Source organism: Gavia stellata, chromosome Z (assembly GCF_030936135.1).
Source record: "Gavia stellata isolate bGavSte3 chromosome Z, bGavSte3.hap2, whole genome shotgun sequence".
Taxonomy (NCBI): Eukaryota; Metazoa; Chordata; class Aves; order Gaviiformes; family Gaviidae; genus Gavia; species Gavia stellata.
This window is the reverse complement of record NC_082637.1, coordinates 56,030,812-56,052,697: the sequence shown is the minus strand read 5'-3', so window position 1 is coordinate 56,052,697 and position 21,886 is coordinate 56,030,812. Positions and strand designations below refer to the sequence as shown.

Below are 21,886 nucleotides of genomic sequence, written 5' to 3'. Positions count from 1 at the left end.
TGAGTGAAACTGTATGTGCCCTACCCATAATTTGTTTAGAGTGGGTGTGATCGCTTAATTCACTTCTCTATTGTTGGGATAAGATGCTTGTAGTTCACAGTTGTTCTGTAAAGTACTCATTTGCCTTTAAAGAGATACCTTGAGGGCCAACAGAAAATCAATGATGCTGGCAAATATAGGAGTGTACAAAATACTTGAAAGTAAGATAGGCTTTTTCATATGATTTGCCACAGTGCTTCCGGAATCAAGGTGTAGTGTACAAAATTATGATGCTTTGTCTTCCTGTTTTTGCAAGGGAAGAGGAGACTGCTGTATTTCTCATGGGCATGAATAAGTAATAGGACACTTGTCTAGTAAGCTACCAGTCAGAAGCCAAAATTGTTGATGGTTTTTTTTTTTTTTTTGACCTCTGTTCATTTGGAAATCGTATTTTTAATTATTTGCCTAGAAATCTGGATTCTTCTTTCAGAAATGAAAAAGAAACACATTGCAATGTAAGCTCAAAATGGTAGTAAAACATAAGGAAGGTTATCCTATAGATCTGTTAAAAAAATAATGTTACGATGCATTTTGAAAAGTTATACTGAAGTTCATTTTGAATTACATGCCTCAGAATGGACAACGTGACCTTATTTTCAGACACCATGGCTTTTGAAAAGTTAAATAAACTCTTTCCTTATTTTTCTTTATGTATAGGAATCAGCTTAAAATTAAAGATTATCTGAAAATTTCTAATTTTTATTATGGCAACAGGAGGTAGACATTAAAAATTACATGCAGTTATTTTTACTTGAGTAACTTCTTCATCATGCCGTATTTCAGAGGTTCTTTTAACAAACTTTGATTTTTCAGAAACATGGATTGTTAAGATCAAAGAATCATAGAACCATAGAATTGTTTGGGTTTGAAGGGACCTTTAAAGATCATCTAGTCCAACCCCACTGCCATGGGCAGTGATAATTTCAACTAGATCAGGTTGCTCAAAGCACTGTCCAACCTGACCTTGAACATTTCCAGGGGTGGGGCATCCACAACTTCTCTTGGCAACCTGTTCCAGTGTCTCACCACCCTCATAGTAAAGAATTTCCTCCTTATATCTAATCTAAATCTACCCTCTTCTAGTTTAAAAGTTACCCATTGTCCTATCACTACAGGGCCTCATAAAAAGCCTCTCTGCACCTTTCTTATAGGCCCCCTTTAAGTACTGAAAGGCCACAATAAGGTCTCCCCAGAGCCTTCCCTTCTCCAGGCTGACCAAGCCCAACTCTCTCAGCCTGTCTTCATAGGAGAGGTCTTCCAGCCTTCTCATCACTTCCATGGGCCTCTTCTGGGCTCACTAACAGGTCCATGTCTTTCTTGTACTGGGGACCCCAGAGCTGGATGCAGTATACCAGCTGGGGTCCCATGAGAGTGGAGTAGAAGGGGAGAATTCACCTCCCTTGCCCTGCTAGCCACGCTTCTTTTGATGCAGCCCAGGATACAGTTGGCTTTCTGGGCTGCAAACACACATTGCCAGCTCATGGCCGATTTTTCATCCACCAGTACTACCAAGTCCTTCTCTGCAGGGCTGATACTTCATAAAGCTGCATAAAGATGCTTCTTAGGTTGTAAATCTGATATACTGAATTTCCTATTGCGAACAAATTTTCATTTGCAGTATTGAAACATCTCTAACAATATGATTACTTTGTTTACTTCAATCTTTGTATTGCTGATCTAAGTTACTTTCGTATCAACAGATTAGTCTATTGTTGATTCTAAATAACTGAAATTGCAGCACAAAGCATGTAAGTACATTCTTCTAGTGAGAAACAAAACCTGTTCTGTGGTGACACAGTATGGAATTTTCTGCAGAAAAATCACTTACTTTCAATAAGTAAGCTTTAAAACCAGAAAACAAAATACCTTTTCCTTTGCAATGCTGGTGCCTAGCATTTTGGTTCTTGTTTTAGCTGCTAGAAATTAAAAAAAACCTCTTACTTCTGTCTTCCTAGACCAGGGATTGAAGCCACAGATTTGATAGCCTGGAGTTTGCTTTGCAGCTGCCTTATTGCTGTCAGAACTGTCTCTGAACCATGCAATGTGGTGTTTGAATTACGTGCGTCTGTTTAAGGTTATGCGAACACAGCACGCTTCTGTCAAAACTGCATATGGCACTATAGTTGCATTGTATTTCTAAATTTCCAGGCTTGAGTTAAAATTGTAGTGTTTATTTTACAAAATATTGTAATTTCTTTTGGCCATTAAAGCTTGGCCCTTGAGTTTAAATCACTGCAGAAGTGGGCTGGATTCTAGTTTGTTAATGCCAACACTCCTGACTTGGTTTCCTTAGGTAATATGTGTTAAGGGAGATTCAGAGGAGCCTCCTGTCCGACCACTGGAGCCCAGCCTGATACACCCCGGGACCCAGGGTCTCTGCCTGGGCTGAGGGATGTGGATGGACAGACACACATGGGACACTGACATGGCTGGTTACACGGACTGGCGCTGACAAGGCATTGCCTTCAACAGCATCCACAATGTGGGACTCACATAAACACAAGCACAGACAGCCACATCCCCTGCTCCTCAAGGGCTGGCAGAAACAGAAGCTCACTAGTGCAGGCGCACGCATGACAATCTCCAAGTTCACAAGCACACGCACGTTTACGGATCCCCCAAGTACCAGCACAGCCCCTCTGCCCACCCGGCACCCCTGCCCTGAACCCAGGCCCCCTTACCTGCCCCATCGGTCCCCCCTACGCGTGAGCTGGTCCAGCTTGGTGCTCACTGGCAAACACTCACACTTGTTCTATGGGAACCCCACACTCACAGGTCCCTCCCAAATACCAGCACAGATCCTCCGTGCACCTGACACTTCCGCTTGGACCAGACCCTCCTGCTCACCAGCTGGTACAGCTTGGAGTTTGCTGGTGAGTTACACATGCACATACCTGCTTTGGGGAAGGTACAGACGCTCAGCCCTTGCCAACAGCCAGCACCACACGGGATGTGACTGACAGCCCTACTCCAGCCACCTATGCTGAGACCTTCACCTCTGTAGTTATTTTTTTGGGACAGAAATTGTTCCCACCACAGTGGCTGGTGGCCAAGACCCCTCCCTGGGACACCACTTGCTTTGGTAGCTGAAACCGCAGGCCTGGGGCACCCACACCCCTGGTGTTGACTCCAGTTGCTGGCACCAAATCCATCATACTGGTCCCCCCAATAGCTGGCACTTAGTCCTTGCAGTACCCATGCACGTGGGATAGAGAGTGAGACTATACAGAGAGAGAGTTAAGAAAGGATTTAGTAAGAAGATAGGACAGACTGCAGTGATCAGGCACTGGGCTCAGTCAGACCAACATACTGACCAACCCTAGTTTGTATGCAACCGGCCCCTTTTACATCCCTTTCTGTCTACTCTCTTCTTTGTTCTTCCCCAAATACTGTCCCATGCATATTCCCTCAGCAGCTGGCACAGTTGCACTGACCACCCCTCTCCTGCATCCTGCACCCTCGCGTTTGCATCCTTATTAGTTCCAAAGCCCCAGTTTGCCTGCAGTTTCTTGATTACCTACCAGTTATTGTGATTGACCAGGTTTGTTTCTGGTTATTTTCATTAATGCTAATTGGTCAAGTTTTATATCTGAGTGTCTTCCTCCTTTTCATTATCATCACAATTTGGCAAGGTCCTTAGACAGGTAATCTTGCTGAAAGATAAGAATTCTCACACTCCACATATCCTTACCAATTAGTGTGACTGACCTGGTTTGTTCCTGTCACAACCTCCCTTATCCCATGGCAGTCAGGTTTGACTCTAGGTTCTTGTTTATAGCTCCTTTGACCAGATACCCTCAAAGGAGGAGACGCTGTCCTTCCACCTACCCTTACGGTGCGGAATAGCAACTGTAAGAACTTGCCCCTATGAAGGGGAAGCTGTAACAGGACTGTCCAGTTAATGCAAGTATTATATGTCTTAGTATCAACTCAACAGTATTTTCTTTGAAATAAAGAAAAAATGTGGAATTAGTGGTGTATTGCTTACATGCAGTTATCTTGGCTGTGTGTGCAGGACAGAAGTTTTTATGTTTGCACTTGCTTCTTAGACTTCCATGATCTACGGAGTCGTGAGGTGTGTAGTATGTCTTCTGTAAAAAAACAGAAATAGTATTGGATAATTTTTATAGAGGTGTGGACAAGGAAACAGAATGTTTTAAGAATGCAAGGTGTCTATTACCACATTACAGTTTATACAGATGACATGGATTTTGATGGACTTTCAGGAAGTAAGACAGGAAGCCTTGAAGGACTGAAGAACTATACTAAGTAGTAATAATTCTTGTATACTGAGACTGGATAAAGGACAGTCTTTGTCAGGGGGAAATCTAGACAGCAGTTGGCGTGTAGGCTGGAAGTGTTCAGGCAGGACCTAAATGCTTTCTGGGAGCAGAAGGGATTTTTATTGATCACAGAATTAATTCCTATCATGAGGACTGCAAAAATAGAAATGGCATTTTATATTGCAATTTGGTGTTGTTTTCCTATGATGACGTTAGGTAATAAGAAGAGAGTATTTCAATACGTAGCATATCACCAAAATGGTAGGAAATTGAAAGACTTCAACTTCGTAATAGAAAAACACTCTGCATCTGTATGATACCATGAATGGACAACAGTGTATGGTTAGTGTTCGTGATGAAATGTGTATAGCAAGGAGAAGATGTTGGTTGGGATGTTATAATACATACTTCACGAATTGGGTTTTTACAGGACAGTGACTCATCATAAAAAGTTAGCATATAGAATGTCTTTAGAATACTGCACTTGAACGTCAGATAGTTCTACTGGAAATATCTGAACAGTTTTTATTTCACAATAAATACTATAGTAATCGCCTCAGTCATATGGACCTGTGGTGTGGAAAATCAATCTAAACCAAAAAACTGTTCTTAATTACTAGTATTATGTGTATTCATTAAAATAGCCATGGACTTTGTCCTTTTTGCAGCATACGTATAACCTTACGGGGTTTGTTGGGTCTTTTTGGAAGAAGTTGGAAATCTTGAAGTCAAGTTTAAGGTTGGAGTGAAGCTTTGTTTGTGAATGTTTAGATCTGTATCTGTGAAGAGGCATGGTAAAAGTGCTGCTTTTTTTATGAACAGCACCATTTGAATGCACTTGAATCTGGTAAAGTGTGATCTTTCTGTGTGATCCAGAAGTATATAAATATCCATGTATTTGTCATACATGTGAGTACCTGAATTCTTTTGACCCACACAATTATGATAATATCAAATTTCCTGTGTTTCTGGGTAGACTCAAGTCTTGGCTGAATCGTTTAGTTTGAAATGAAATTCATAGAATAACCTAAGTTGGAAGGGACCCATAAGGATCATTGAGTCCAACTCCCAACTTGATTTTGTTCAGTGTAATTGTTAACTAGAATAGAAGTAATTTACTTTTTTTCTTCCCTAGGTATGTGTTCTTCTTGGATCCATGCAACATTGATCTAGTACATCAGAGGATCAAGTCCCTTGCTTTGTGTGTATCAGCTTGCCCAAGGAAAGAACTAAAAACTCTGGCTGATATTCAGAAATTTGCAGAAACTAATGGTATGCAAAATGCATGTCTGTTGTTGTTCGTGTACCAGATGTTTTCATAGGATTAAAAAAAGACTTGTGCATTAGCTGAACTGAAAATGAAATATGTATTAAGAAATATCAATAGAAATAATGTGATATTTTCATTAAGCTAAAACTATACTAAATCTTACAGTGTTAATATGCTTCTGTTATGTCTTGGACAGTTTTTAAAGATCATTGTTAAAACAGGAGTACAAAGTGTAATGAGAATTTGAGGGAACTTCTAACTGTGGGGTACATTCTCAACTCCTACGGAAATGTTCTGGCTAGTGAGAGCAATGCTGCTATTGAACTGTGCTTGCAGCATAAAGTATGGCTGTGGATGTGAAAATATTCCTGCTTTCATTCAGTGCTACAGTGCAGTTCCTGGGTTGTTGTTTTTCTTACACTTTTCTTTTTTGAAGAAATGTAAAGAAAACCAGCTGTATTAACAAATGAAATATTGTACCCCATCCCCCGCAAGAGCAGTACTTTTTCTATGTAGTAATTATACTGATATCATTCTCTCAATCCATATTTAATCACTGTATGGAGTAAAATGCATGAGAGGTAACCAACTTTTGGACCTTCCAAAAGAGAGTAAAGATAAAACTTAAAACAATTTGAGGAAATTTCAGGGTTTTTCAGCTATTCAAGTGGGAGCATTTTGTCCTAAAATTTCCCACTTAATCTTTTAAAATGCTGCGGTAAGATTTCTTTGCAAGATACTTGACTACTGATGAGTCAGTCTGGGTGACCAAGTTCAAAGCAGATTACTTTTCCTAGAAGGAAATGAAATGTTGATTTCTGTTCTGGTACAGGTTACAGGAGTACTTCTTGTTTGAAACAGAGCAAGTTGAAGTGGCCCTAGGACACTGTTAGTACCCTCGGTTCTCCCACTGCATTGTGCCTGGCCATCTGGGTGTCTGAACTGGGGAGCTGAACTATCATGTAGCATTACAGCATGCGTGGAGCTGCACGAACAGCTGTGCCAGCACAGTGCAGCGGGTGATCTGAGAATGGGAGCTTCCTCATGTGATCTGTGCACTGCTGTCAAATGCAAGCCCACAGTGAAGCTAGACAGTATCATAATACAGTTTTACTCTTTATCCCTTAACTGAGTACCCTGAGTTTTTCTGAACTAATGTAGGCTAGTTATTTGTTGGTGTGAAGTCAAGGTCATCAGTAGGGGAGTTTCTTAAGTACTTCTTGAAATAATGTAATGCAACCACACCTTGTTTTACCACAAATATTGTTTCTATGTTTATAAGTCAAGTCTCTTACTAACTGTGCCTGAAATATGTTCAGCATAACCATCTTTCAAAGTTCACCAAACCCCACTCTTCCTAAAACATGCTATAACTCATCCTCATGATTCTCCATTCTAACTTTATCTCCCTTACTGTTTAGGTTTTAAAATAAATCTTTCGGATTTAAAAAAAAAAATCATTATCAGACTGAATTGTTTCAGTTAACAGGAAGCTTGGTCAAAAGTATGAAACCTAGTATTACAGCAGAACAGAATAGTTAATGAGTTCAAGTCCTAATTTTCATTATATGATATTGGGCTTGTCAAAAACAAGTACTAAACTGAGCTTTCCTTTTGTAGTTGAAAACTCTGCAAGACTGGAATCACACAGTTCAAGGAAATACTGTCATTGTCATGGTTATGTTTCTGTTTAAATGTTCACCAACCTGTGCAGGTTCCAAAAAGTGATGGTTTGCAGCAAATGCAGAGCTTAAGTATTGATGACCTTAAATGTTGCATATATATAGTAAAAGTTAAAGGATGATTCAGTCTTACAATAGAGCAAGAACAGTGAATTAATACCAAAAATATTGTACTCAGTAAACAGAATCATTTTTCTGAGAGCCACTTTGTAACTATGATAGTGGGTTTAAATTAATTAATGCTAGGATTATGTTTGGCAGTCGGTTTCAAGTGATCATAGATTCCACTGTAAAAAGGATAATAAGGAAGTCTGAGGACTTTGGACATGACTGCACAGAGCTTAATTGCAATTTCTGTGTTTGTGATAATACCTACTTAGAATTTAGAGTTCAGCTGTCAAGTTCTGAAGAAGGAAGGCAAGACATATGTGTCTGGTTTCTTGTGATAATCAATGCTGAATTTTCCAAACTTGCAACTTCTAACACTCAACAAGAAAACCACGTTAATGTTTTAAATATATGGGTAGAGAATGCAGTCAACTCTTAATTTTGCTCTGCTTAGCCTTTCTGAAAGCTTTAACCCTTCCTGCAACCTGAAAATAGCAATTGTGCTGGAGATAGGCTCTGTGTAGGTTGTGGCATGTGCATTTGAAGAGTTAGCCATTTTCACCTGGCTCACGTGCCATCCCCGAAATCACCTTATTTGTACGTGCACCTTGGAATTCTTTCATGAGTAACTGTTTAAGCACCCTCCCAGCCCAAAGAAATCTTCTACTGTGCCTCAGCCCATCAAGAGGTGGTATGGTAAGTTCAAATAAAGTTTTTTATCTAAACATCTTTATCAAAAGATGTAATATAGTAAAACAAACTACAACGTCCTTATATTGGTTAATGATTTTATCAATACCAGGTATGATCTTCCAGCTATCTTACCATTTATGATATCTTCCCCGAAGTGGGACAGGCACTTGATTGCCTGTACACAACATGACAGAACTGCCAACCTCTAAGCTTCAGAGTAATTATGGCAGAGCTCTTACTTAGTGTGCAGTACAGCTTGTATTTTTCTGTAAGCAAGATTATAAATAAGCATTTAGGGCAGGGAAAATGCTTGTTTGAGGCTTGAAGATCATTTCATGACAAAACAGCCTTTTGGCTTCCTGAATCAGTAATGATGCACTTGCTATTCTGCTGTAATTTGGGAAAAGGAGCTGATTTGGTGAATAATGCTGCACCATTTCAGGACAGTAACTTCACTCCCACCCCCACCCCACTTGCTCCCCCACAATCACATCCTCCATTTGCAGTACCATCCTATCTAAGAAAATGAGAGGTCTGCCCCTTGGAAAGCCTGGCTGATTTTAGGAAACAAGATAGTGTGTGCCTTTAATCTGTTCAGAACGATTGACACCCAGAACAGTGGGAACCAGGTGGGACCGTTTACAAGAGGAGGAGAAAGGGAAAGAAAAAGCTGGGCAGTTGACCACTCAGATCTTCAGCCTGTACAAAGGTGCAAGTTGTAAAGCATGGGAATGTTCTGGATCAACTCCTGGAGGAGATGCAGAAACGTGCAGTGTTGGCTGAGAACATTTTCTAATGCTGTTCTCACACAGACATGCTGATACTTGAATTTGTAGAGCTGTGGATTGGACACAACTGAGAATGTTGTATATTGTGAACTGACTGCTCCTGGTCTCCCCAGGATTTTCTCACCCAGCAGAACACCCCAGGCAGGGATTACTTGGGATTCAATGTTTTTGCTGGTCTTGGCACTTAAAAAATGATGTATTCTGAGTAATGTGACTGAAAGCTTTTTTCCCAGAAAGCTGATTGTTGCTTCAAAATGTAATGTCCAAAAAATACTGCAATGCTCTTTTCAAGGTCTTGCCAAAGCATTTTGAAATATCCTTGAAGGTATAATTTATATATGACTGTGCCAAATGAATAATTAAATGTTGTTATTAAAAAGAAACACTGAACAGGTACCATAATTTGTCATGTTTAATTCAGTGATGACTATACTGATTGGTCAGTGTGGGAAGTAGTATTCCCATCTGTTGTATAAATGACTGGATGCAAATTTAGGAACCAAAAATGAGAGTTCTATTTTACAATGTGTTGGCAAGCATCTCGGTTGGCATAATTCTGTAGCTAGGCCAGACTAGGTGAGGTCCGGGTGGACTTACAGCTGGGGGTAAAGCTACATTAAGTCTGCTATGGAGACTGACCTGAAAGAAATCAATAAAGGAAATCAAGCTGGCTAAGTCAGAGCAGGTCACCTCTCTGAGCTGTGGGAAGGAACCATAGGGGAAACAAAAAGGATTTTTCTTTTGTCTGAAGATAATGACATCTTCATGTCTAGTAATCAAAGTACATCTTTGCAGTGTACTGTTGGTACTTGCCGTAGAAATAGTTGTTACATCAGTTGCTGCCAGCTTCTTATGTTTTTCTTCTGCTCCTGTTCCCACCCCTCCCCCCGACTTTGTTTTTAGTGGGAGTGTGCTGGTTAAAGTTTAATCCTTTGCTCATGATTTTCCTGAAGTCGGTTGTACCATATCAGTTATAGGGATATTATGATTAAAGAGATTCTGCACCACTAGGTCTTTGGGAACCTGGATATGTTAATTCTAAGTGTCACTTTTTGAATGGCTGGAGTAAGAGTACACTATGACTGGTTTTGAGATATGGAGTCATCCGCTGCTACTCTGCCTTGTAACCAGAACTGCCTGTCAGGGTTGTCTTGTGTTGGAAATAAACCCTCTAGTCAGAATGATGTAATTTTCACAACAGAAAGTGGCTGTGCATGGAGTCCTCCAGTAATATTGTGTTGTGTTATTGATTGCATTAATAAACCATTTGGAAAGGGGGAGGAACAGTGAGGTAATAAATCTTGCTGTAGCTACTGAATTATTTAGAATTAAGTGAAAAAAATCTGATATCAATTGCAGTGGAACAAAATGTCAAATGCAAAAGAATGTCTGCAGAACAAAGGGGTGGGGAAAAAAAGCATTGCTATGCATTTAGCGTTTTACTTTAAAATGGTTATTGCTAGTTGGGAAAGAGATCATGAAGCTACTGAGGATAGTGAGAGGATTAGGTGGAGGCATAGCATTGTCCAAAAGTGTAATGTTTATTAATTGTGAAGAGGAAAAAGAGGCACTGTATTTTGTCTAAATGTATTTTGTGTTGGGATCATAAAGGCTGTGTTCTGGTCCTTCCTTGGCAAAGTGTTTTCTTCTCTGTTTTCTAAACTTTTTTTGTGTTACCTGTACACATACTGAGAAGTCAAACAAGGATGATCACAAGAAAAGACCAATGATTCTTTTGCCTTGAAAAGAGAAAACTGTCAGGAAGAGTAAGGTCTTTAAAAGCAGGAATAGGTTAGAGAAGGTTAAAAAAATTTTATTCCTTGATGTCATAATTTGAGTAATATGAAACTAGAGGTCAAAAAGGAAATTTCTAGGCATCAGAGGGCCAGATTTTTTTCCATACAAGTTATAGTTAATTTACAAAACTTACTGACATGAGGATATTTTAGATACCAAAGGATAAACTGTTAGAATAATAGTGTTTGGATATTTAAGAGGTTAGTATTCAAGGATAAGGATACCCTTGAGCTGTAAGTGGTGGAAAGCTAAAGATGCAGTAGGGGAAACATCTGCTACTGGACTAGATGGATTTTTAATTTGATTCAGAATAACTGATTTTGTTTAGCACTGGAAGAAATATGAGTGGAGGAATGAATAAATAAATATTTGTTTTCAACTTTCTGTACTGTTGGTAAGAATCGGGGGGGATAGAGAAGAGGATAGTCTGTGCGTTTTAATTACAACTGAAATAGCATCTATATGAGTTCAGACTTTAAGATATAAAATTGTTTAAATTTTTATATTTTTATGTACAGTTAGTTACAACAGTAACTGCGCTTAGCTATCTCAGTAGTTCTCTTTGTGGTCTTAAATTCTGGAGACATTTAAAGATCTAAGTAGCAGGTTTTATGTGTTGGATTTTTCTCGCAACATTCTTGCAGGCACTGGAGGATACTTACTTTCACTTGAGTCCCACATGTATTTGTAAAAGCAGCCTGTAATTTCTTCTGCTCTCTAATTCTCACTCTTTTAAAGAAGTGATGGTATGTCTCGCTGCAACAACTTGAAGTTTAGATATCTACAATCCTTACTTTCCTTTCTTAGAATACTCTCTGTGCTTCTGGAAGGCACCAGTGGATAGATCTAGAGAATGAAGCTTGCGTTCTTCACTGAGAACAAATCTGTCTTATTAATCTGAGAAGTCCTGACTGCAAAGTGGTCTGTCCTATGCCTTCTTGCTCATCTCAAGGCATCACTATTTTTCTAGACTCTACTAGGTCTCAGAAATTAGGTTAGAGTGTTAAGGTTCAGCTCCGTTCTTGTTTGGCCTTCTGCCTCTAGTCCCGTGCCATTTGCAAAAGGGGTAGCTGCAACGTTTAGGTATGTTTGTGCAGTCCTGTGATCCTTCCACATTAAGTGCTCCTTCAGACCATATTCAAATCAATGGCCAAGAAGTGGAGTTCTTGATTTTTCAGTCATTTCCAGCTCTGATGCTAATCTGTGCACAGCTCAATGCTACTTCATTCCTAAGTCAAGCATCAAATGTGAACTTGTCTGCTTCTGGAGTGGTTTTGTTCTAAAAATCTGTAGGCAGATAGGAAACTTATACAAGACTAAACTTTATGTATCCTTAGTGCTTGTGTTCTGAGTAGAATTATTTCCTATAGTTGCAGACAAGGTGTAATTACAGTCATCAGACCTAGCAGACAAAGAATGAAGAAAGTCTGGTCAGCATTGGTGTATTTCCTTTCATGATGGCCTGAGCCTTTTTCCACTTCGCAGGAGTTCATGTAGAAAGGGTCTTGTTATTACTGCTGGTAGGCACACCTTTTCTGAGGTCACGCAACATTGTTACTGCCAGAAGTCAGCAATGGATAATAACTTACCACCTTCTGTGGAACTAGTGCTTGGCATTCTACTTGTTCTATGGTTTTTGGCTGTGGAATTTGCAGCAGAATTCCCTACAGATACACGAGCCAGTGTCTTAAGCTTCTACTTTTCTATGCCATGTTGATAGTCCATGATATGGTAAGATAATATGCAATTATTGGTAGCGTACCAAGTTGTCACATTGCATGAAGCTTTGGACTGGTAATGTGGTTCAGGTTAACAATTTAGAGCTGCTAGAGTTCAACAGGTAGAATAAAATCATAGAATCATTTAGGTTGGAAAAGACCTTTAAGATCATCAAGTCCAACCATAAACCTAACCCTGCTAAGTCCACCCAGGTAGATTTGAGTCAAGCTCTGGAGTGAGGAAAGTAGAGAACTGTTAAGAATTTCATCCCTGTGACAGTCTCGGAGCCTTGTCCTTCCTGAATACCAGTGAACTCCACCTCTGTCAATATCCAACTGCCAGTACCTCTTAGCTTGTATTGCACGGGTTGGTCAAGCATAATCATCTGTGAGTCATGTATTCACAATGTTAGCTATGTTTTAATTGGTGACAGTTGCTCATAAATCACCCAGAACCCAAGGGGAATTAGCACTGGGCTGAAAGTGCAGAGGCCAATAGTTGTGATTTAAACAGTCTCACTCTTGCTAACACTTCTACGTATTTCTGTATCTGTGATTACCTGGTGTTTGATTCCTGTATTAGAGGATTTAGGTTACTGAGGGACTAATAGGATGTTGCTTGAGAAGGAGAGAGAATGCTTAAAATTGAATAAGTTGTTGAGTTTTTTAACTATAATCTCTACTTTATCATATGGTCTTTTAGAAGTCAGTTATGTCACATACGTGCACAATACATGCATAGTGTCAGTGAGATTCAGAACAGTGAGACCATACATGGAAGATCATATAAATTACCTTACCAAAGCTGTGGTGCCTAGTCTCTCAGGCTGTGCTTTGCCATGTGCCTGTGAAAAGGGGTATGTGGAGCTGCTTGGAGCTGTACCGAACTTTAGCACAACATACTTCTAAGGTGACTGTTCTGCTCCTGATGCTGAACCTGTCCCAGGTATCTCTGTATAGTTCTGTGTTTTTCTGCTTAAATCCTTGACTCTAAATATGAGTCCGTATTTTTAGATCTGGAATTCCTTGGTTTAGTTCCTGCTAACACTGTTGAGAGATTGGTAGGTGCTGCTGAGCAGCTCATAATGGGATCCAGAGCCCCTGGTGTGCTTTCCACGACTATCATTTGGGCAGTATTAATGTCAGTGGTTTCCTCTGTGGACTGGTCTTCTTAGCAGATGACTTAGGAAGTCTTACCATTTCTCAAGCTGTAAACTTTTGTATTGATGGTGATGCTGATGTAGCAGAAGCTTTGCGTGTTTGTTTACAACACAGCAAATACAGGAAGGAAAGCTGTGCTGGAGCTCTGGTCTCTAAAAGTAGTTTTATCTGACGACCTCGGGTTAGTATGGAACTTCCCATTTACTGTACTGCTGTGGGAATCAGGGGGTTACGTCTTGTTATTCTGTGCACTGGGTCCTCTTAGCACATAAGACCTTTAATGATTTGCCTTCTCAGTTGGAAAAAATCTTTGAAATAAGAGTTTGGTCCCCCATCTTTGTCCTGGCTTTCTACAGCATCTTTACATAATTTGTGCTAATTGTAGTTGTTTTTAAGAGATAATTCAGCTCCTTACTAATCCAAGCCTAGTCAAAACAGAAAAAAGGCTTTTAAAGGAAGTGGTGGCTTTCACTCCTATGGCTAGGTTAAGGTTGAAAGGAAAGTTTGTCTTGTGAGATACTTTGCTCCAGTCACGGCCCCAAAATACTCTAACAGCTGGAGGAGCTCTATTTGTGGAAAAGAAACCATGGAACAGAAGCTGTGTTGTGTCTCCAGAATACCACTTTGTAGGTGAAAGCACTGAATACAGCACTGTGGGACCAGTAAACTCTGTGTGCTTACCAGTAGCCTGGCAACTGTTGCTCTGCATAGTTTAGAAGTATTTTTCTTTAAGGTTACAACACGTTGGGATCTCAAATCCAGTCCCTCTAGGACAGTTTGATGTTGTTCACCTAATCATTTCTACAGAAGAAATATGTGCACTGCTGTAGGAAGCAAAGGATGTATTACTTTAAACATTTTAGATGTTCTCTGAATTCTACCTATAATGTTTTTGAAATATTTATGAGTGATAATAATTTAGGAATAATAGTAGTGTCTTTGGTAAACTAATTACCAAAACTAGCTTGGTAAACTAATCAGCAAGGTAGATGATTCAAATTTTTCTTTAAGCTTTTGCAGGCCTTGTAGACTCAAACAGCACTAATAAGACTGGGTGCGCTAAGACAGTCTCTACTAACCCAGAACAACCAGTATGGGGTGGAAGGTTTGGCAAAGCAGTCCATTCCTCACACTCTCACCTTACAAAATTCTAACTTTTATTTATTGATGTACAGGGACTCTTTTGTTAAGAAATCAGTTTAAGTTTGATGTAAAGTGATACATTACTCAAGCACACATTTGGGTTGTAGGACTCTCCCACACGCTATTAGAGAAGTCAGAAGGTTTTCAAAATACAAAGAGATAAATATTTGTGGGAATAGTAAAAATTTATTCTGCCTAATTATATAGGACAAAAGGACAGATATATCTCATGGGCATTATTTCAGCTATTGGACTGGTAGTTTGTTTAAGATGATGGGTGGTTAATGTCCCTTGTCTGACAAACTCCATGAAAATATTTTTCTGCTTGGCTGTGAGTCTAAAGCAGCACACTATGTGAGGTGGACAGCTGAAGGGAAGAGATCCAAAGGAGCCCCAAGAGCAGTTCCCAGGCAAGAGATGATAGTGGCAGCCAGAGCCGTCCACTGCTCCATTGCGTGACAGGAGGGAACATGCTGTTGGGTTCCAGAGGGACCTCGCAAGGTGCCTTCAGTTTCCTCCACAGCCAGGGGTTTGTTGGGTTACTGTAGTCTACAAGTCCTACTTGAATGGCTTGTGACCTGTGTTGCAGATCAGGATCTGGCATTCGGTTTTGCTTGGCTTACGTTTGTGATACAAATAAGTTCTTTGCACAGAGATCTTCTAGATCCTGCTTCCCTGACCGTAGCAAATCCTGTCCTTTTTCCCTTCTTCCTGAACTGGTAGAAGTCACAAGGAAGCATGGACATCCACAGATCAGCTGTGTCTCTTAGACTTATTTAGGTGTGGGGGCCTCTGCGTTAGATACTTAAACTGTAGTTTAACACTGGTAGTGTTGAATGGCAGAATTACCAACCTGGCACCAAACATTCTGTATCACGAATCTGTATACAGTTGTCCATAGACAGCCCCCCCCACTTCTTCCTATAGCACTTCTTATTCTAGCCATCTTTATAACTTAGCTTTCAGCCTATATTCAAAGCAAAATGAAATAAAGGTAAATGTCTGCAGTCTTCTTTTTCTTTCTGTTTTTAAAATAAACACATGACTCTCTCTACTGCTGCCCCTCCATCAGATTCTGGAGTTGTTTGTAAACGCACTTGACCCAGAAGTTTTCATATCTACAAGAACAGATTTAAAAAATTTTGCAGCAGTATAGAGCCTTTTGTCCAAAAAGAATAATTACTTTTAGATACTATGTTTACAACTATGATGTAAGGAAGGTGGTTTTGTCTGAAGCCTGTTTATCTGATGCCACATTTTCGACATAAGCAAGTATAGGCATAAGGATTCATGTAAACAGTATAATTGAAAATGGAGTTCAGATATTTTACCTGATACCTTCTATTTGCAGGAAATCTAACTTTCTTCAGTGGTCTATTTGGTGTTTTGGATCGAAAAAGTAATTCGTAGAAGTGGTATTTAAGTAGTGTTCCAGAGACTGCATGGGATAACCTGCTCAGCTGCTCTCTGTCTTCTCTTTCAGTCTGTAAATAGAAGATGTCTCTTCATAGAGGTAGCAATGTGGCAATAGTAAACAAGGTTTATGCAAATAATATTCTACAATTTCTACAAATAATACTTCTGTTTGGTATCACACAGGCCAAGATAAGGCTGTTTGTCAAAAGTCTTGGTTTAATTTGGGTAAAAGTGTGTATGTATTATCCAGATCCAGTTTGTAGAACTCTCTGCTATGAAGTATTTCTGGAGAGGAGACTTTCATAATGGAAATAATTGATTATTTATAGGGATGATCAAGATGTCCTTAGTTTATTATGTAGGAAAAAAGAACACTAAAGGCTATGTATCCAGAGCCCTTGCTCTGGGGAGTAAATCACAGAATCACAGAATCAGTACGGTTGGAAAAGACCTGTAAGATCATCGAGTCCAACCTGGGGGGGGGGGGGGAAAAAAAAAAAAAAAAAAAAAAAACAACACACAACATCAAAAAACCCACAAAAAAAAAAAAAAAACCAAAAACAAACAAAAAAAAAACCACACAACCACAAAACCCACGCCACACAACAACAATAACAAGCCACAACCCACCCAACACCACACAGCACAATGTCCATCAAGCTACATCCCACAATGCCACATCCACACGCTCCTTGAATACCTCCAGGGAGGGTGACTCTACCACCTCCCTGGGCAGCCTATTCCAGTGTTTCACCACTCTCTCAGTGAAGAACTTTTTCCTAATGTCTAGCCTGAACCTCCCCTGTCGCAACTTGAGGCCATTTCCTCTAGTCCTGTCACTAGTCACTTGGGAGAAGAGACCAACACCCACCTCTCTGCAACCCCCTTTCAGGTAGTTGTAGAGAGCGATAAGGTCTCCCCTCAGCCTCCTCTTCTCCAGGCTAAACAACCCCAGCTCGCTCAGCCGCTCCTCATAAGACTTGTGTTCCAGACCCCTCACCAGCTTCGTCGCCCTTCTCTGGACACGCTCCAGCACCTCAATGTCCTTCTTGTAGTGAGGGGCCCAAAACTGAACACAGTATTCGAGGTGCGGCCTCACCAGAGCCGAGTACAGAGGCATGATCACCTCCCTGCTCCTGCTGGCCACACCATTTCTGATGCAAGCCAGGATGCCGTTGGCCTTCTTGGCCACCTGGGCACACTGCTGGCTCATATTCAGCCGGGTGTCGATCAACACCCCCAGGTCCTTTTCTGCGGGGGAACTTTCCAGCCACTCATCCCCAAGCCTGTAGCGTTGCCTGGGGTTGTTGTGGCCGAAGTGTAGAACCCGGCACTTGGCCTTATTGAACTTCATCCGGTTGGCCTCAGCCCATCGATCCAGCCTGTCCAGATCCCTCTGCAGAGCCTTCCTACCCTCAAGCAGATCAACACTCCCTCCCAACTTGGTGTCATCTGCAAACTTGCTGAGGGAGCACTCTATCCCCTCATCCAGATCATCAATGAAGATATTAAACAAGATCGGTCCCAAAACCGAGCCCTGGGGGACTCCGCTTGTGACCGGCCGCCAGCTGGATTTCACCCCATTCACCACAACCCTCTGGGCTCGGCCATCCAGCCAGTTTTTTACCCAGCGAAGAGTGTACCTGTCTAAACCACAGGCCGCCAGCTTCTCTAGGAGAATACTGTGGGGAACAGTGTCAAAGGCTTTGCTGAAGTCCAGGTAGACAACATCAACAGCCTTCCCCTCATCCACTAGGCGGGTCACCTGGTCATAGAAGGAGATCGAATAATAAATAAGCTGTTAGCAAACAAGCTTGGGAAGAAACTCATCATGGGATAGGCAGCTTATACCGTTGGAGACTTTCTTACCTCTTCCTCCAGTTTCTGAGAAACCACGGCTCCAATCTGATTTGGCAGTTGCTATATTCCTAGGAGCGTTGGCTCAGATATTCAGTGTCTTGATTACAGACAAATGGGAAGAGATCTGTCTGGGTAATGTACTTCCATTAGGCAAGTGTCACATACTAAGGAAAGCGTAAATTATGTTTGAATTTGGCTGTAGGCAACTTGATTTTTATTGTGCTGTACCAATTTGATTATAGAGAGAGTTCAGCTCTGTTAAAAGCTTTGGACATCTAATATGGTCAGAGTTTGTGTTATTTTCCAGCCAACTTTCTAGCCTCAGCAGTTTCGTTCCTTCGTTCCTCTGCCTGAAGTCTATAGACTGGTTGTATTTTGAAAACACAAAAAAAAAAAATCTGAAAAAACCACTTTGATGTTTTCTTTCTATAATGAATGTTGTCTTATGCAATATTCTTGCCCTAAAAATGATCAAGAAAAAGCGTGGTGGAGTAACAGGGGAGGGTGACTTCAAAGTGCTTTGTGTCTTTCTCTTTTACACTGCATTGTGAATGAGCCTTTTTGACTTGAATACACAAATGTTGGAAGACACAAAGCTAGATGAAGAGTGTCATTCTGTTACACTGAAGCGTGTGTTGGGCTTGATTCATTGTTCCATTACAGGAGGAACTGTAGCATAACTTTGTGGTAATAAAGTGAGGAGCTACAGACTCAGGACCTATATCAGTTTTAATACCATTTGCAAAGAACAGGAATACTTGATTTTTATTTTTTTCCCCATCAGTCTTTTTTTTCCTCTTAACAGGATCCACTCTGTGTAGCTATGAACTACAGCCATCAGAATACACTACAGATCCAAGGGCCACCAAGTTATGTCCTAAATATCCTGTTCCAGAGAGGTAATATTAACATCTTGTCTGATTGGGGGTGGAGGGAGCAGAGATTTGTTTTGTTCGTCATGGTTCTTTAGAAAATATGCAGCACAAATTTATTCTGTCTTACAAGTGGATGTTTTAGGGTATTATTGCCACATATTTTTAAAAGACATTTTGAAAGCAATTCTTAAAGAAAACCCCAAACTATCCACATATGTGTTACTGCGAGTATTGAGCTGGTATCTTCAAGTTCTCTTCTGTCTTGTGTAACTGACACTGTGCTGAGTATCAGCTGTTTTACTGCCTTTCACCCTATATCCAGCTGCCTGTCAGCAATGCAGATCAGAGGCAATTATGGAGCACTTTGGATCTTTGGGAGGAAAAAGGATACATTCACATGCAGCTCTCTGCAGAGTTCACTTCCTACACCTTACCTCAACCAGTCAGGTTTAGCAAAGTGCTTCATTTTTTATTCTTTCAGTCCCCAAATGACCCGTATGAGGATGATCAAGTATCAAAAATAGAGCTGTATTTTATAAACAGACCAATTTGAGTTTTATTGTTCAAAATATTTTACGAGACTGCTTTTGTGAAGTAGGAGAGGAAAGTTGCTAGCTCCAGAAACTCTGCTAGCTATGCTGGCTGGAACTGTGGAGATGAGCATTGCTGAGAAAAGAAGCTATCTGTCTGCTGTTGTGCACACCCTTCTGTCAGTAATTCCACTCACTCAAGAAGAATCATGTTGTGTTTTCTCAAAGTTTAGCTTCTCAAACATATTTAGTAGTGGGTTGTAACTGCAGTCTTGCCCTATGCATAGTTTTCTGTTATAGTTTTATAAAATGTTATAATTCTGTCAGTTCTAAAAACTTCAATTTTAAGTCTCTCTTGTCTGCATGGTAGCCTCTCCAGTGAATAATTTTTTTGTACTGTGGTGACAATAAGTAGCTGGAATATTAACTTTTTTTTTACTTTTCCCCACAGCAGATTAATATTCCATGCAGCAAACCAGCTGTTATAGCTGTAATACAAAAACAAATGAAAACTTCAGTACCAGCTTGCATACTGAAAAGGCTTGCCAGTCTTAATTTTTGCCAGAATTATATTGACTTTTCTCACTGTGTGTTCCCATGTCATTCAATCTGGATGAATATAGCTTAATAAGAAAACAGGAGAATGGAACAGTGTGTCAGAGCTCTAATGACATTATGTAAATTCCTGACAAAAACTACCTCAAGAGTTATTTTTGAAAAGCTATTGTGTAGGTGAAGTATTTCCCTTTTTTTATTTGATATGAATAAAATGCTCAATATGTTTGAATATTTTCTGAGATTGAAAAGTCTGAACTTAATGCCCTAAAGCAAAAATGGCCAATATTGTATCTGTAAACCACTCTGGTCTTCAGATTTTTCTAGTTAAATTATTTGAGTAAATTAATGTAATTTGGAAGGGAACTGGAATCCTGTGGTGTCAAACAAATGAAAACCCAACACCCTGTAGGCTGAGGCATTCAGGGAGAACTTACCTAACACTCCCGTTTTCAAATTTGATCTGTCAGAGATTTGAACCATCATCATTAGGTCCATGGGATGGAGATAGTCTATACTGTGAGGACTGGCCCTTGATGTTTTCTGCTTGATGATCAGGCTTCTTCACACCCTTCAGTTTAAGGTTCCTCTCAATGGACTCTGATCCTCCAGCTTCAAGGCACTACATCCAACAGCAGCGCAGTCTAGCAATGCAGCCAATGATACACGTGTCTTCCAGAAACTGTGCCTAGCATATATCAGCCTCAGCAGAGCATGACTTCACTGTTTAGTTTTGAAATAGAGGACCATAGAGGAAAACCTATCCAGCTTTTCCCTGCAGCGTTTATCAAACAGTTGTGCTGAGCTGTGCCAAGGTGCTGCTTTGTAGACGTTATAAGGAGCAGGTAGCAGTGGCATTCCAACCAGGCTCCTCATACACAGGTTGCTACATATGCCCAGGTGTAGCAGCGAGAGGAAAAAGGTCTCCTCTGGAACCTAGTGCTTGAATAGTCAGATAGGTCTATTAAATTCATTTGAATATTGTTTTAAAAATACAATTTTTAACATCATCATCTGCTGGCTTGAGCTTTACTTGGGCATGTTCATGATGAAGTATCATGTTGTTAGTCTCAGAAACATGTAATTCCATTTTGGTATGTAATATCCCAAGTTATAATCAAGAGGCCACATAAAATAGCATAGGTCACTGAGAATATCTCTGTTGTTGTATTAACCAAGACACATTACCTCGCCCACTTATTCAGTCAGAACCACTGAAGATCTCAAAAGGTGGATTCTCAGGAGTCCTATTTACTCAAGAAGACTTGTAGGAACCACTAACCTCATTTTTTTTAATTAATTACAACAAAGTTAGAAATTAATTATTGCACACAAAAATAGGTCGCTTAAAATGCGTAGTGAAATTGCTATAGCTTAAGGGATATTAGACGCATAACATAAGCTCAGGTACACAAAAAGCATTTTTTCCTCTGTTGGCGTGTATTTTGGAACAGCTTTTTAATCCCATTAGCTTCCCTTTTCAACATGGGTATTTTCGTATTTGGATGCAGGAATGACAGTCTTCTGCCTACTCCCAGCTCAGAATTTGCACTTTGTAATTGATATTGACAACTTTTAAATGCTCTAGGCTTTCTGCAAAGTTGGAGCAGTTAACAATTAACTAAACCTCTCAGATTTCAGTATTTCCCAGTTTCTCCGCATATAATGAACTGCGGTATGCTGCATTTTCCAAAATAGCCTGTGTTGTAAGGGGCTGAGAGGATACACGGGTCGCCTTTTAAATAGGGCAGCCATCATTATGGGTTTAAATTAGTTTTTGACAACTGTGACTAATTCACAATTACTTTGCTGTACTTAACTGCTGTCTTCATCACCACCTAAAAGTAGACTATCAATATGAGCATCTCCAAATACATTTACCTACTCAGCACAGAGAGTTTAAAACCATGTAATTTATGATTGTCAGTCACTTCAAACAAAAACCTAGGCTTTATTAATTACCTAGGT

The 21,886-nt window shown here is 40.2% G+C and overlaps 1 protein-coding gene across 1 annotated transcript in view; it reads left to right on the top strand.

Moving 5' to 3' along the window:
- Nucleotides 1-21,886, top strand: part of SLC44A1 (solute carrier family 44 member 1) — a 65,347-nt gene that overhangs the window by 24,029 nt on the left and 19,432 nt on the right. Inside the window, exons 4-5 of the mRNA XM_059834024.1 lie at nucleotides 5,458-5,594; nucleotides 18,764-18,857. Of these exons, the coding sequence (XP_059690007.1) occupies nucleotides 5,458-5,594; nucleotides 18,764-18,857 (231 nt within the window). The remainder of the gene's footprint in view (nucleotides 1-5,457; nucleotides 5,595-18,763; nucleotides 18,858-21,886) is intronic.